The sequence below is a fragment of the Trachymyrmex septentrionalis genome, unplaced genomic scaffold, assembly GCF_001594115.1.
Source record: "Trachymyrmex septentrionalis isolate Tsep2-gDNA-1 unplaced genomic scaffold, Tsep1.0 scaffold24, whole genome shotgun sequence".
Lineage (NCBI taxonomy): Eukaryota > Metazoa > Arthropoda > Insecta > Hymenoptera > Formicidae > Trachymyrmex > Trachymyrmex septentrionalis.
Window position 1 is genome coordinate 2183505 of NW_017305397.1, and position 16329 is coordinate 2199833.

Here is a 16329-nt window from a genome sequence, read left to right on the forward strand (position 1 = left end):
AAGAAAAATATTATTTTACTGCTAAGAAAAATATTTATTCAATTTATTTTCTTCCTTTTAAATAATGGTTAGATTTAATAAAGAATATTTTCTTGATAATAATTTTAAAATATACCTTATAAATTTTAGAAAAACTCATTATATGTACTTAAAACAAAAATTTTTCTTTTGAAGAATATTATATAAAATTAGTCAAAGAAACGACTTTATATATAATACGCACCAAATTTGTTTCAATTTAATAATCTTGATTAAAGTATTAAACTTATTAACAATAAGATTTTAAATATATTTTGAATAAATTTAATGATAGTTTAACTTGTGATAGTTTAAAATACTTATTCCAAGTATTTTAAAAGTGTATATATTTGCAAATCTATCATAAGTTTATCACAAGCATTAAATTTATTCTAAAATTTATAAGATATATTTTAAAATTATCCTACAGTATGTATTTTTCTATGTGTATCTATTGTTTAATAAACCTAAAACAGTTAAAGATAGAATGACGCTAATAGTATTTTCCCAACTGTACTTATAGATACAAATTTCTAGATATACAATTTGCGGATCTAAAAACGGATCAATGTATGTCTCTCGTACACGTGCACTTAGCAGCAATGAGTGCGCGCGCACTCGGATACACAGGTGGTTCATGCGGTGATCTAACTTTACCTAAGCAACCCTTAGAGAGGCGCACGATCAATCCATAATTTCACGCGTGTTTCACTCTGATCACGATTTTACCTTCACAGAGAAAGACTTTTCATGATAAAGATCAAATATCATAAATCTCAAAAAAGTAATATCTATATAGATCATGAGACATGCATGATAAGTAAATATAAGCCACGAATTAAAACGAATATTCATGGATGATTAATTGTAATATCAGGTCCATAAATTTCAGATATTTCTAAGAATTATTAAATTCCTCGACAAAGCTAGCAGTGCTTCGTCCTCTTTCAGGATTTAAGAGATAAAATCAATATTTATTTAAAAAAATATAAGACGATAAGTGTAACCCGCGAATTAAAATGAGTATTCAGTGGGTGATGAATTGTAATATCAAGTCCATAAATTTCCCCAAACCTTTCTCAGGATTATCAAATTTCTCGAAAAAGTTAGCAGTGCCTCTTCCTCTCTCTTTTAAGATTGAAGAGATAAAAAAACTAAGAATTACAAAATTTATAGATTTCTTCAGACTTCTTCAAGAGATTTCGCAGATTTAAATCGATTTATGTAACAAACCATTTGACACAAACAATAACAAATCAAGATTGATAATGGCCAAGGTTAACCGCTTTTTATAAGAATAGTCATATATTGTTGCGACACTATAAGACGAACGAAGCTTGATTAACGGAAGGAGGGACTAACCGTCTTGAAATTGAGATGATGACGAGGTTTATCGTCTTCTCGAGTCTTAACTGATACTGCGCTCTGAAATGCATTCTACGTGACAACGATGTCGACTTATTTATCTATAATAATTATTTGAGCATAGTAAATCAAGCGCTATAGATCGTGTAGCGATCTAAAATTAATAAATTAACTTTGTAACTAATGTTTTGATGAATTTATTATCGAAGAAATCTTTCCTTCTCGACCATCATTTGTAAGAAATCAACATTGTCAGCACGATATATTTTAGAGCACACTTCAACGTTCACACCTGCGATAAAGCAGATTGCACATAAGATATTTTTGTAACCAGCTGTTCAATAAAATATCTCTAGCTACACGTGAATATAACGCGACATATAGCTGCGTCACAGATTACATGCGCGTGCAATAATAGATATAAATAATTATTAAAAAATATTTCTGTATAATTCCGATTATCTTAACAAATATAAATGGTTGATAAATATTTTCTTACAATACTTTTTGTTTGCAATAATTATCTCATCGGAATTGCAAATATGATAAGCAATATCGCAAAAAGTTTTAACATTCCAGCAACAAGTTTGAACGTCCTACATAATTATTTTAATGACCCAGACAAAATTACTTTCAAGTTTGTATTTATCTAAATTTTTAAATACTTTGGTAAAATTGTACTTTTTGTGTACGAACAAGTATTCGTTGAGATATGACTTTGAAAGTGAGATAATACGAATATTGTGAAATAATACGAACAATGATAACACAATTTGAGTCAAACAATTTGAGTTGTGTGTAGCTATAAAATCGTCACATAAAGGTGGCACTCGAAAGATTGAGGCCCGTATTATTTTTAGAATTCCAAGTCCGTATTCAGAATGCGCTAACATCGTAACCTTATCGATAAATACGCGCTTTTATGTTGAAATTCTATGATATACATAACGTGATTATATGCTAAATGTGCGCTAACATCGCAAAAGAGCATTCTGAATACAGACTTGGAATTCTAAAAATAATTCAAAATGTTTGTATTAAAGATTCTAAATAAAATTTAATACAATTTTGAAAACTTTCGTAACATTAATATAAATATATTTCAAGTAATTAAAATCTTGATTTTCGTAAAAAAAAAGATTTATTTGTCTGGAGAGAGTAGTTTAAATTTTAATCTTTCAAAAATTTTTGTATGAAAAAAATTTAGTTGTATGAAATTATACTCTTTTTCTATTAAGAAACATTAAGATTTTGTAAATATTCGGTCCACAATAAAATTAATTAATATATAGTATTGACTTACCTAAATCGCGTCATATGAAAAAAATAACGTCGATTATTAAAATGCGTGATAATAAAATGCGAGACTTAGAATATCCGATTCTTTATTGTATCGGAAATGAATGATAAGAAATTTTTCGTGATCAAATAGCGCATAGTCAATTTCAGCATTAACTTAAAATTTAATTAATATTTTTGTATTAATGACGAATTTTCAAGGATTTAGTGTTTCATCGATGTTTTGTGTGTCTATGTATGTGTGTGTATGTGTGTGTGTGTGTGTAAAATTAATAAAATTAACAAATAATGTAATTAAATATACTTGTATGTAATTAGATAAATGTGCATCTCTATAAATACAATATACAAATTTCTTACTCGACTGAAAACTGTTGAGAAAGAAAAATTAATTAGGACGGATTCCATAATTCCAGGTGTGAGACAAACGTATTGCATTATTGGTACGATATTATTAACATAACTGTACTGTCATGATAACGAATGAAATAAGAACACAGGACAATGTCCATCTTGCGAAAACAATGGCACATGTTATTTCCTATAAGAATTTAGACTTATACGAATGTAGATGCAGATAATATTCCTTACGTACAAAGATAAAATTAAATTAATTGAATTAAAATCAACGATAATGGAAAGAATAGTTTTGTTAAAGAATTTAAAAAATTTAATTAAATACAGATCTGAAAGTAATTTTCAGATCATCAAAATAATTATATAAAACGCTCAAACTAGTTGCCAAAATATTAAAACTTCTTGCGAGAATTCTCATTAATGTTTAAACATTTTACATAGAGGAGACCGAAGCTGGTTATCGTAGGATTAATTGTCAAAACGTTTATAACTTAAACGGGACATTGTATAAAAATTTCTTTTTTTGACTCTATAGATTGCTGATGTAATATTAATTTGTTGTTTAAAATGATTTGCATCACAAGCATTGTATATATTATTTATAACGATTTTTAAGAAAATGAAGTTGGTGAGTAAATTTTTCTTATCGCCTATTTTGTTGTCTGATGAATCTTTGACATTATTAATCGCGATGTCCCTGTTTTCACAGAAAATGACATGTCTTGGAAGATCTTTGCTACAATTAACTAATCATTATCCTGACAAGGTTTGTAAATACAATCTTTTTTTATTAAAAATGGCTATGTGGGATAAATTGATTAAAATGAGATGAGATTAGATGACAATTAATTTTAATATCTTTAGAGAACACATTTTCAGAAAATATACTTACAAATATATTATATTTCATATAGATTTATATTTTTTCATTTTTCATATAAAAACTACGGTATAAAAACAAATTACGTATTTTATAATTGAAATAACTATCTTGTTTGTATTAATACCATAATTAATATTGTTTCTCAAAATATAGAACTGATATTAATATATATTAAAATAAAAATTGTATCTTTTATGTGTTATCCATAACAAATATGTTACTGCCAACGTATGACCCAACAGAACACGGGATTAATTGTCACATTTTCACTTCATTTTTAATTTAATAACTTATTTTTACGATATGTGATGAATTCACGAGTAATATTTTTTTGAATATCTAAAAGATGTAGATATATTATAAGTGCATATATGTTTCAAAATCAGGCATCTATTTTTTTCTAAAAATCACTAATAAAAAACGGTGACGACCAATCCCAGGGTCTCCCCTAATTATTTGGATAATCCAACACAATTATTTTCAGATCTGTAACTAATAGCGAATTTTAGTGTGCATATTAAAGCCGTTGTGCTGATTTAATCTGTGTGAAATGCAAATACTTCGAATTATAAAATACAGATTTTACTTAACAAATGTAATAAAATATATTGAGAATTTTATTTAATTCGATTTTATATTTGTATATATTAAACACACACGCATATATAAACATAGATATATATTTACGTCAATTTGTGTACGGCGGCTTTAATGTGCACCCGTGCGCACTGAGTGCATCCAATCGGATTCGCTATTAGATAGTTCAGCAAAACCGTTCTTTCCAGGTAACAATTAAAATCGTACGATACAAGTATCATAAATTAAGTAACGTACAATGTCATCTGAAAGTTATATGACTGAAGAAAACAATAAGGCATAAAACGAGGCAACTTTGATACGCTGTAGAACTATGTAGATACCCAGAATTATGTATATCCAGAACTTAGGCATATAACCCCGATAATACAAACGGGCATAAAAACGAAAGAGAAATAATAGAAAGAATGAACCTGTAAAATTAGGTCTCGCCATACCTTGTTAAAGCACTGGGCAATTCGACCTTGACAGGTAGTCTTAATTTATGCATTTTACTTTATACATACACACACTGCTATGTCATTAACAGTACAGTCTCCTCTTTGCCTCTTTTTCTCTCTCTCTTTCTCCCGCAGCCAGATGCGTAGACGTGCACACGCCACAAACACACGCTTTTTACGCGTCCGCTCTGCTGCGTGCTACGTCTACGTATGACTACGTGCGAAACGATGTATAACGGGAAACATAACCAATAAAATATGTACCCAAATACAATCGCTTTCTTCAAAGAGGGGAATGGAGGTAGGAGAGAGAGCCGACAGAAAGAGTTCGTACGAGGAGCGTTGGTATGGAGAGAGAGAGATCAAGGGGGAAAAAATCAGAAAGAGAAAGAGAAAATGTGTGAAACAAGAGGGGATTTACACACAACACTAATCAAACGACACACGAACGAAACTAACCAACTATATAACGGAGGAGCGGGGGAGAGGGCAGTCTAGTTAGTGATTTTTACATGGACACTGGACGGCAAGTGATTCCTCTTCGAGCTCACGCTCGTCTCTCGCCGACGATGGATTCTCGAGACTTGATCTTCGATGCAAATTCATTTAGTATTGTTAGCCACTCGCGACGGACACGGACGCACGTCACACACGTATGTACTAAATGTAGGTTTTTCACTCCGTGCGAGTATCTGTATCGGTTGGACGACGCCACCGGTGGCGATCCGCGTTGTCCACCGTCAAGTCTCTCGGTCGGTCGCACACACACTGACAGCGGGCAGCCCTCACTACGCGCACCACGCTCCCGCCTCTTCACTCGTGCTGGTTTACATAGACGACCAGACGTGACACGGAAAAAAAGAGACGAGCGAAGATGGCGTCGTCCGGACGGATTCGTTTCTCGCGCGCGTTCGCGGCAATACAAAATAATGGAACGAGCGGACCGGGAAGACTGTAGTTCATAGAGTAATTATAACATCGAAGAATCAGAATGAAAAAATATTAGCAGAGTGAAAAAATATTAGCATTCGTCCGCGAGATAAAGTATGTACTACTCGTATATACGCGCGTTCGTTTCTTCGAATTATTCGACGTCGCGCGGCGATGTGAGCGCACCTACGGCGATTACGAATTGCGATAAGTCAGCTGCGAGATATCGATCGATATATACGTACCCGCCAAAATTTGAACTGTTTCTCTAGTTCGATTTGAATATGATTAGAATTAATTTTGGAGATGTCGAATGAGGTTACTTACTAATTTATAAAATCTAATCATAGATTAATTAAATAAATAATTTGCCACTGTCTATATTATATAACATGATCCATATAAAAATCAAGTAATCGATTCGATTACAGTGAAAATTAACATCGCTTGTATTTCAAGATGACTCGTCTATTATTGTCTATTATTGTCTTAAAAAAAAATAAAATTAATTAATCGGTGTTTATTAAAAAAAAACAATACTATTCGATGAAACGAATTATTTGCTTTATCTTTTTTTAACGAATGAGAAGAAAGTACGTAATTTATTACTTGTTGATATTTCCATCGCTCTATCACCGACATCACTAACATTGAAAAACATTTGCAATGGAGTATGAAATATGTATGGTAATGAAATGAGATGAAAAATGATATAGAATTAACGATGAAAATATTGCTTTATTCAAAGCAGATGATACATTATTTATGTCGTTTAATGCTGCTCGTAAATCTGGCTGGAAGTACAAACGCGATCATGATATACGATCTGATCCTTTCTTCAAGTGATGATTGGCTAACGCATAATGTAACTGTAATAAAATAATCAATAACATGATAAATAACTCATGATAATACGTCTCACGAGACGTAGAAATGTAGAATTGTTTCAAGTAATATAATGAAAGCAAAAATCGAAGTACCATGCGCTGCAGAAATTAGTAATTAAACGTGTTATTGTTAAACTCACGACATTGCCTTCCCATTCTTTCTCATCAATTCAAATCCAATTAACCCGCTGACCAATGAATAAAAGTCGAATACATTAATGATTCATTTATCTTCTTGCGACATAAATAGCCAATAAAAAATTCATTGATGATAGAAAAGCAATTAGATTTATTAACAACAGCACATTCTTTTAGTCATTTCGTATTATTCTTGCAACTCAAAATTACCAAAATAGGGTAAATACAAATAAGTGGATACAAAATGTACACAGAGAATATTTGTTGAGGGATCAAGAGGAAATAATAGCTTACCTAAGCAATGCTTTCCTCCAACAGTAGTCCGTCTCGATGACAAGCAGCTGCAATTTCATCATATATGTGGACGTGGACCAAGACATACGAACAAATCATGAACTGTTAATGACTCGCTTCTTCGTCTCCCGGCGAAAATTCTCCTTCATTTTCTAATTCTTTCTTTTCCTGCTCCTTCTCTTTCCTTTCGTGAATGGAGGCGTGATTCCGTGCTATTCGAGTTGCGATTAACCGTGCGCGACCCAATTATTCAGGTCTGTGTTATCGATCAATTAGAACGAAGCATACGGAACGAAACAGAGCAAACTGACATATAAACGCTCTTTTTTTTCTTCCTTTTTCTTGCTGTCGTGAGAAAAGAATAAATTTTAAGGAAGATACAAGTCGAAGATCTCCTGGGAAGCGCACGAAATGACACACTGCACAGCTGAAGATGTACTAAACTCGATGATGATCGCTTATTTGGAAAGCGGTGAAAACGGAAGCGGTCAAGTTGCGAGATCTCACTCTCGAAGAGAACGGTTTCTGATCATCTTCGTAGCCTGTTGCTGTTATGTGTTCCTATCTGTCGCTGTTTTCTCACACTAAATTCAGATAATGATGAAAAAAAAATAGTACGGGAACCCACCCGCCTGGCTGGCTGTCTGCTTGCTACCGTAGCTGATATACGTGCTCCTCCATCCAATACGCGTCGCGACGCCAACGAAGGCGCACGCGCTTCCTCATGGATCGCTATTTCTCCGTCATGAACAAGTGTTACGACCAGTTGGCTATTAGTGACGTCATGTAGAACAAGGACGCCGGTTCACTCACGAATGTTCAGCAGCTGTACAGGACTCACTCTCTAAGAACAATTGGAGTATATATATATATATATATACTTGTATGAAGATCAACATTAAATCTCTCCTTTCAGATTAAAATTCTATGAGAATAACATCACTGAGGCAAAACATCAATACCGACATTATAATCTAGTACTAGTATTGGAATGAATGTGTATATTTCGAATAAAAATAAAATTCTTATTTACAAGCGGACAAAAAATAGATTGTACAATGCATGAATATTCTCATAAAATTTATCTTAGAATTGAAACGACTACAATTATTGATATTGATTTTTATTCGAACCAATCTCTAGAGCACAAAGTTGCACAAAAGTTGCAGCAACACTGCTGCATCATTGCAGTAACATTGCATGTTGCAGCAATATTGCAGAGATTTTGCAGCGATATTCCTGCAAATTCTGTGCTGTATGGAAAATTAATAATATGTACTTATTAAAACATTTTTTTTATTAGTGATATTAAAATTTAAAGACAATTCTGTCATGCAAAAATATAAAGTTAAGAAGCCCGTCAAAACAAAAAGAAACTTCACAAAGATTAATAAATTTAAAAAAAAATAGTTAAGAAAATTATAAGGCAAACACAATCATTTCAATATTATTTTACTCTTCTCAAAAGATACAAATAATGATTTTTTCATACAAGATATGAAAATATAATAAAATAATATAAAATTTAAATAATTGAACGATATATATGTATATATATTGAAATTGAATAGAAAAAAATTAAAAATAAGTATAAATATGTTTAATAAATAAAAAGAGATTAAAGGACGATAAATATGTAATTAGAAATTTTGCTATAAATAATTCTGTTGATTGAATTAATTAGAGTTTAGTAAAAATTGCTCGCATATACAGGATGTTTTCGGATTTTCCAACAAGTTTTTAAGAAAAAGTCTTTCCATACAAACTGCAAGTATGTTCTATGAGCTAAAATGAGAAAAAAATGTTACATAAACATAGATTCTAAAATGCTTTATTAAAAAATTATAACAAAAATGTAAAATGTATAAGAAACAGTATTACCTATAAATTTGCATTTTAAAGTGTAATCCGTTCATGTTAATACAAGCTTGACGTTGATTTGAATGAATTCATCACTTTTTTTGCAAGGACAGAAGAAATCTTATTATGAAGATTTCCTTTATCTTCGCAAAAATAGTAATAAATTCAAAATTACATTGATGTCAAGTTTATATTGACATGAGGGGACAGTATTTTAAAATGCAACCTTGAGTAAAACTGTTTCTTATACATTTCATATTTTTTATTATAACTTTTTAATAAAGCATTTTAAGAACCTATGTTTATGTAATATTTCTTTCTTATTTTTTCTCATAATATACAGTTAAAGTTTGTAGATACGAAAAATTTAGGGACATTTTAAATCATTTTTTTATATAATTATAAAGAAGTTAATAAAAAAAATAAAGAAAAAAATATAGTATAATACCTCTTTATGACTTATTTGTCAATTTTAATAATTGCCAACCTATAGACTTTGCCAGTTTCAGAAGATTTTCAAGAATCATTTCAGCATTGTGTTGTATGATATCTAATTTAATTTTAATTGTAATATTCGTAAGAATTTCTAATTCTTCAGATTAGTCAGAAACTCATTGAACCTCCGTTATATATCGTTTATTACACTCATTTCATAGCTTTCATTGATCGTAATGATTGACAATAAAATTATTTATGAGCCGTATTATTCCAATAACAAGTGTTTGCACAATGATCAATCTCACACGATAAAACACTGTCGTGATTGGACTGTATTAAAGTTATCTCCTATAAATCTGTATTAAAGTTATCTCTCCTATAAATCTTTATTGAAACAATGAGACTTCATAACATGATTATATATTTTATAAATATTTCTCGCAGTAATAATCGCTGCTGTAATTTCAAAAAATTGCGCGAATATGTCCTTAACCTAAACGAATATGTGTGTAAGTATATATACATACCGTATATCAAACACATTTATTGGAAAAAGTAGGAAAATAAAGAAAGAAACAATGCTAGTAGAGTAAACAAACCGAGAGAGAATATATGGACAAAACTCGATCGTGGTTTTCTCGACAAAACTCGATTAGATTTCTCTTCAGCTACCAACAGATGAAAACTTATTGAGATTATTTTAGTTCGCAGTGGTTCGCGGCTAGTTCGCAGCAGCATGAGGAGACACCTTAGTGTTTTCCTCCTCCTTTTTACTTCTTTCTCGATTCTTTGTAATTTGAAAAATATTTCCGAGTTGCGTCAAAAGGATCGTCAAATATGGATTTGTAATTTCTGAAAATTTCTGACGAAAGTAATCTTCTTTTTTTGTTCACTCTTAACAAATATTTTAACAAATATTAAATGGATTATTGGTTATTACTGGCCGAATTGAACTCGGATTGAGGATTGAGAGTCATGTCCTGTGTGTAACCTTAATCCAAATGAATTGATGCAGATTGGAACAATGTAAAGATGGACGATAATATACTTTCAAGAATATAATTTAATCATGGAGTACTTTAGCGAAATATTTTTGCTTGGAGTTGACACGCTCGTATTTACTATCTGTTTGAAACAGTATTTTCACTACAAGAATGCGATTAAGGCGATTAAGGTAAACAATATTAATTCATTGTTTAAAGTTCTAAAACATATTAATATAAATTAGAATATTTTAAAATATTACAGGCAATTTAAAAACTTATTTTTTGTAGAATGTCGAGCTACACAACGTTGGCCCAGATTTGGAAAGTCTATTAGATGAGAGCCTGAATAACAAAGTAGATTATATCGCTGTCAGAGGAGTCGTGAAACCATTAAAAGAATCATTACGAAGCGTTAATAAAAAAGATGTTACCGGAGTCATACAGAAGCTTAGTGTCAGAGAACATGTTGTCGCAAGAACATCAGCTGGTTATTGGTAGGTTATTGAATATCGCAACTTTACGAACAATTGTGGTTGTAATATAAATATCAATATTATATTTCTTTCTAATTATCTAATTTGTAATTCCATAGGTCTGACCAGGAACGAACAATTCAGCAAGTATATAATGTTGTTCCATTCGTTTTGCAAAATAGATGGTACCGTGTTGAGATAACAGATCCATTGTCTGCTGATATTTTAGACTTGGATGTAATCTCCGATGATTTTCAACCTAGTGTACCTACAATTGTAGATCATATATGGGGATTTTTTACGGGTAATTATAATAAAACTTGTACTCGAATTAGTTCTTATCTTTATTACATAATAGAATCTTAGAATAGTTCTATAGAATAGTTCTTATCTTTATTACATATATCATTACACTCTTGTAAAAAAATGTGTGTGCGTGTGTTGCGCATGCATAAAGTTCTTAAACTTGAATTTATCATATGATTTATTAGGAGTACGCCAACGAGGTATACAGTCTACAGAAAAAATGTTGCGTGAAGATTCAATTATTACAGCAATAGGTGAGCTCTCGAAGTCGAAAACTGAATCCAATTATCTTATTTTGCAACTTCCATTAAACGGATCTCCTTTTTATATAACAAGCATGTCAATTACTTCTTTGATGCGGAAATTAGATGATCATAAAAAAATATACAGGCACGTATTTAGTGTATTGGGATCTTATTATACAGTATTTAATTGGAATATATTATTTATTATATTATTAAGTCTGAACTTATATAATCTTCTGAAACACATAGGCTATTTTGTTTGATGAGCGGCACAATTGGATTAGTCCTCGGAGGAATTATGATAAGACGCTATTGGAAGAATAAACAGCAGCAAAGATTAGCAGATCAATTACGTCAATCGCTCGAAACATCTCGTCAAGAAAGGCGTCAAAGGGTCAGAGATAGAGATCTTAGAGAGGATCAAATATGTGTAATTTGCAGGACAAACGCACGTGAAATTATTCTATTACCTTGTGGTCATGTATGCATATGCGAAGATTGCTCAGTTAGCATCAATAATAATTGTCCTATTTGCAGAACACAAATTATTCAAAAAGCGGCCGCATATATAGTATAAATTTCATCTTGATATGTGTGTGAATATCACTTTTTTTATATAGCAAAAATATTTTTATTGTACAAGAGTGTGAAAACGATGATTGATTAAACTAATACTATTCCGATCCTATCTCCTTTATGTGATAGATGTGTAAGTTTTATTATTTATAAATGAAAATTTAATTTACAAAAATAATATATAAGTACATTAATTACAATTATTATAAAGAGTACCAAACTATTTTCTGATCATGTGATTTTTAATATATATGTTTAATGAACCTTGGATATATGTACAAGTTATATTTTGTTATCAGACCTGTTTCATAAAACTATGTATTTATGACTTTTTTGTTTAAAAGTATATTTACATTATAACTATATAGTTATAGTTGTTAAGAGTTACAGAAAAGGTCCTTTAATCTTTAAATGAAAAAGATAGCAAAATTTTTTCCAATAATAATTGAAAAAAATATGTGTGGAAAATTTATGTTCATAAAAATATATTTTAGGTGCACATGTTACATATTTAGACAGTTATATATAAGTTAGTTGTATAAGAACCTTAAAAATCTATATTTTGCAGCTTGTTTCTTTTATCCATATATAAGTTCATTATCTTTTTAGCTTTACTAGATTTACCAATACCGAGTTTTGGCAGTCCTCTATTCAAACCTTCCAACAAAACACATGCTTTGCATATTTCTTGACTTGAGACAAATCCACATAAAGTACAATTTCTTCTCTCTGGCATTTTTACATTAGCTTTCACTTGTAACTGCTCACCTAGTAAATAATATTAACTATTTTGGCTCATCATCCGAAAACGACCTACGTCCAATTGCCATGAATTTAAGCAGAAATAATTTTTATTTCAAATGAATAACCCTTAAACGGATTTCTAATTTCTACCAATAAAATTTAATGCCAAAATGTTTAAAGAAAATTATAAATAGGGGATAGGATATTATAATGTATAAAACATATTGATTGTATTCTGTAAAATGCATGATATATATCATTTATCCTGAGAATGGAAGTATAGTGACACAGTTACTTTTTATAATAATGATTTGATAATGACGGTGCAATTTTTTGACTGACAATAATTAACTAACCGCTAAGGTTGCACTAAGATTGGGAAAATTACTTCTAAAAGTAACTTGTCATTATGTGTTATTTACTGAAAAAAGTAATTTGTTACTTGTGACGCATCGATATGTTACTTTATTCGTTACAAATATGAATTATTTTTTCAGTCCATTAGAAGTAACAATTCACTTTTCTACTCTACCACTATTGCCATTGCCGCCATAAAAAAAAATTTGCAACGTCATAACCAAATCATTATTATAACAAAATAACGATAAAAAAATAAGGCGTTACACAAGTAACATACTTCTATTCCCTAATTTTATCTTTATTGTTCCTCGAATAATAAACAAGGATAAAGTGATCATACATAATATGCGCTCTATCGATGACTAAAAAATTTGAAAAAATGTTCACAGTCATAACATTAACAACATGTGTCAAAGTAATTAAGAATGACTCCTCTAATCAACATATTTACCTTTTTATTTATTTTTAGCATTAAACTTCGGCGTTTTTATCGATAGAAATCTTTTTAAGAACATTTAATTAACATCATTTCAAGTATTTCTGTCAAAGTTCATAATAATTGGGCATTGGCCATTTTTGAAAATTATTCACTATTTTTCTAAATTTCAAATTGCATGACAGATAAATATTAATATTATAGGAAATTAAAAAAAAGATATTGTTACCTGAATGTATTATGTCTATGATAGCTGACGGCCTTATTTTTTCTAAATCCTTTAAAAAGGCTCTTGCGTGACCTCTATAAGCATTTGGAGCATATATACATTCTGTAGAGAAGTATACTAAATTTTTAAAATATGCATACATGACAATCTCTTTTTCATATGCATATTTTAGAGGTTTACACCGCATGATAGAATCTGCACCAGTCTATATTACATAAGAATATAGATATCAAAGAAATTTGTTGTAATTTTATCAACATTTCATATATGATATTCTTACAGTAATTACAGATGTACATCTCTGTAGTCGGGCAATATCACCTCTTAAGATATTCATTAATACTGTTTCAGCGATATCATCTGCATTATGACCTGTTGCGATGCAATCTACTTTCAAAATTGCAGCACCTCTGTCCAATGCTTGTCTTCGGAAAACACCACAAAATGTACAATTATTTTTACGGCCGATCTAAAAAATATATTTTGTTATACATGTATTCGAAGTTATCAAAAAATATGGTTAAATCTCACACCAACTTGATTCATGACTGCATATCTTTATGTAAGGCATTTAATTGACAGATCCTTAAATTATTACATTTAAGTACTGAACTAAAGACAGGTTCTTGTTCAGTAACTTTTAGCTGTAGTTTAAATATTTGATATAATTTACCTCTGCAACTATAGAATCCATTGTCCATCCATACAATTCCTCATATGATAAAATTTTAAGTGGAATACCATAATCATCTTTATTCCGCGTCACAGTTTTCAAGCTATCATCCCTGTATCCTAAAAAGATATATTTTAAAAGAAAATTATATTTTTTATGTACAATATAAAGCTTTAATATAAAGATATCATTTTTATAGCTTACCAGTAATTCCTTCATCGATAGATAAAAGAAACAGATCTAATTCATACTTGTATCTTTCATTCAGAGTTTTTAAGACATATGCTAGTACAGTGGAATCTTTTCCACCTGATGCTCCAATAGCAACTTTATCACCAGGCTTGAATAATTTACCATTGATGATAGTATCATGAATCTCGGTCTCAAATGCCAAGAAAAAACATTCTTTACACAATGTATCACCAGTTTTTGGCCTCTAAAATTGCATACATATTCTTTTAATTTAATAATGCAATAATATAGCAATTTTTAGATCTAACATAAATCTGAAAAACTCTCTAATTTACCTTTAAAATAGCATTTTTTCCACACTTTGTGGAACATTGTGGAAATGGAGGCATCTCAATTAATTTTCTTAGGCTACCAATAAAGTTATAAGATAATTTCTTTATAATAATGTAAGATTACAAAAACAAACACGTGTTCTATATATATAGATCTCTGTGAACGCAAGCACAATTAAGGTTATATGGCAATTATGCAAAATAAAATTATAATACAGTCACAAGTAATGTTGATCTAACAAAATCCACTTAAGTTTATTAATTTTTCTTGAAACATCTGATAAAAAACAAAAAGTTTATATTATTTCTATTTTCGGGAATTAAAAGTTTTTATTACACAAGAAAAATGTTCAAGTAAAAACGCGCGATTTAATCTTCTGGCTTCTCAGGCGGTGGTCCACAGGGTTGCAGCATCTTCTCCATAAGATTGAATCTAACTCGTGCCTTGGCTTCGTTCTCGGCAATCGCAAAGAAATTTAACAAATCGTAGTGGCCCATATACGAACTACAGGAATCCCTGTGCTGATTCACCAGCCATTCGAACTTGGTTGTGTCTGCATGTCCCGTACCAATGTATTTGGATTGTAGATGCTCCAACTGGCTATGGATGTTGTAGCGTTCACCCATGTTTTCGATTTAAAACAGATTTAAACTTCCTTGCGCGATCTCGTTCTTCTCTAATAATATTAAATATTACATTAATAATTACACGTTTCATCCATATATCATTCAAATCTTCTACCTCTTCGTTTCATAGGTTATGTTCGCTTAATGGCTCTTGTACATCAAAGCGATCCGCGATATCCAGGTTGTCTTCACTCGAGTGCATCTATGTATCATTTTATCCTTGTTCACCGAATGTTAAACGAGGATAAATAATATATGGATGCATCCAGATAAATTTCCAAACACAGTCCAATAAGTCTATATATAATTTTTTTAGTAGAGATTGTAAGATGTTTTGTTACATATATTACCGACGAGATACTATTAAAGACTGAGCGCTCAGTGAACTTTTGTATCTGTTTGGTCTATATTTTTAGATCTAACGGAATGTGCCAATTAGATGCAAGAGCTCACTGAGCGCTTGAGTTAGTGAACGGTCATGCTTCTGAATGCACTCATTTATATATGTAAATATACATGTATAATCGATTTAATAATCAAGCTGTTAAATTATCAAGAAAAAATGATCAAAAACAAAATTTTGTCAGGAAGAGATAGAATTGAAGAGTACCAACAGAATCAAATAAAAATCCATAATTTTGAAA

At 30.6% G+C, this 16329-nt stretch overlaps 4 protein-coding genes across 10 annotated transcripts in view; 1 reads left to right on the forward strand and 3 right to left on the reverse strand.

Annotated features, from left to right (window-relative positions):
- The window catches only part of LOC108748762 (phosphatidylcholine:ceramide cholinephosphotransferase 2-like), a 27026-nt gene extending 19085 nt beyond the window's left edge, over positions 1 to 7941 (reverse strand). Inside the window, exon 1 of one of the 6 annotated variants that reach the window (XM_018487084.1) lies at positions 7209 to 7941. In XM_018487084.1, coding sequence (XP_018342586.1) covers positions 7209 to 7294 — 86 coding nt within the window. In that variant the 5' untranslated portion in view covers positions 7295 to 7941. Of the gene's footprint in view, positions 1 to 675; positions 683 to 1380; positions 1419 to 4956; positions 5150 to 5418; positions 5723 to 7208 lie in introns of those variants that run through there. The other 5 variants (XM_018487086.1, XM_018487087.1, XM_018487085.1 and 2 more) reach the window with 5 other exon arrangements.
- Positions 7942 to 10253: 2312 nt separating this feature from the next.
- On the forward strand, positions 10254 to 12211 carry LOC108748763 (mitochondrial ubiquitin ligase activator of NFKB 1). Of its 2 annotated transcripts, XM_018487091.1 has the most exons (6): positions 10254 to 10377; positions 10522 to 10680; positions 10781 to 10986; positions 11085 to 11269; positions 11457 to 11661; positions 11766 to 12211. In XM_018487091.1, exons 2-6 carry the CDS (start codon positions 10576 to 10578, stop codon positions 12091 to 12093), a joined length of 1029 nt encoding a protein of 342 aa, XP_018342593.1. In that variant the 5' UTR covers positions 10254 to 10377; positions 10522 to 10575; the 3' UTR covers positions 12094 to 12211. The 2 variants fall into 2 exon arrangements, with proteins under 2 accessions (XP_018342593.1, XP_018342592.1); XM_018487090.1 differs by lacking the exon at positions 10254 to 10377 and having other exon boundaries at positions 10388 to 10680.
- A 361-nt stretch (positions 12212 to 12572) lies between these two features.
- Positions 12573 to 15284, reverse strand: LOC108748620 (cytoplasmic tRNA 2-thiolation protein 1). Its single transcript, XM_018486869.1, has 6 exons — positions 15062 to 15284; positions 14739 to 14970; positions 14535 to 14653; positions 14142 to 14330; positions 13862 to 14066; positions 12573 to 12860 (listed from the first exon to the last, which is right to left on the reverse strand). The coding sequence occupies exons 1-6, from the start codon at positions 15113 to 15115 to the stop codon at positions 12640 to 12642; spliced, it is 1020 nt and encodes a 339-aa protein (XP_018342371.1). The 5' UTR covers positions 15116 to 15284; the 3' UTR covers positions 12573 to 12639.
- A 71-nt stretch (positions 15285 to 15355) lies between these two features.
- On the reverse strand, positions 15356 to 16036 carry LOC108748621 (probable splicing factor 3B subunit 5). The gene is made up of 2 exons (XM_018486870.1): positions 15801 to 16036; positions 15356 to 15735 (listed from the first exon to the last, which is right to left on the reverse strand). The coding sequence occupies exon 2, from the start codon at positions 15683 to 15685 to the stop codon at positions 15428 to 15430; it is 258 nt and encodes an 85-aa protein (XP_018342372.1). The 5' UTR covers positions 15686 to 15735; positions 15801 to 16036; the 3' UTR covers positions 15356 to 15427.
- Between the last annotated feature and the right edge of the window lie 293 nt (positions 16037 to 16329).

Coding starts and splice junctions, on each gene's coding strand:
- LOC108748763 (XM_018487091.1), top strand. CDS start 10,576: ATGGAGTACTTTAGCGAAATATTTTTGCTTGGAGTTGACACGCTCGTA. Junction 10,681..10,780: donor ATGCGATTAAGGCGATTAAG/GTAAACAATATT, acceptor TATTTTTTGTAG/AATGTCGAGCTACACAACGT. Junction 11,662..11,765: donor GATCATAAAAAAATATACAG/GCACGTATTTAG, acceptor TGAAACACATAG/GCTATTTTGTTTGATGAGCG.
- LOC108748620 (XM_018486869.1), bottom strand. CDS start 15,115: ATGCCTCCATTTCCACAATGTTCCACAAAGTGTGGAAAAAATGCTATT. Junction 14,654..14,738: donor TATCGATGAAGGAATTACTG/GTAAGCTATAAA, acceptor ATATCTTTTTAG/GATACAGGGATGATAGCTTG. Junction 14,067..14,141: donor GATGTACATCTGTAATTACT/GTAAGAATATCA, acceptor TATGTAATATAG/ACTGGTGCAGATTCTATCAT.
- LOC108748621 (XM_018486870.1), bottom strand. CDS start 15,685: ATGGGTGAACGCTACAACATCCATAGCCAGTTGGAGCATCTACAATCC.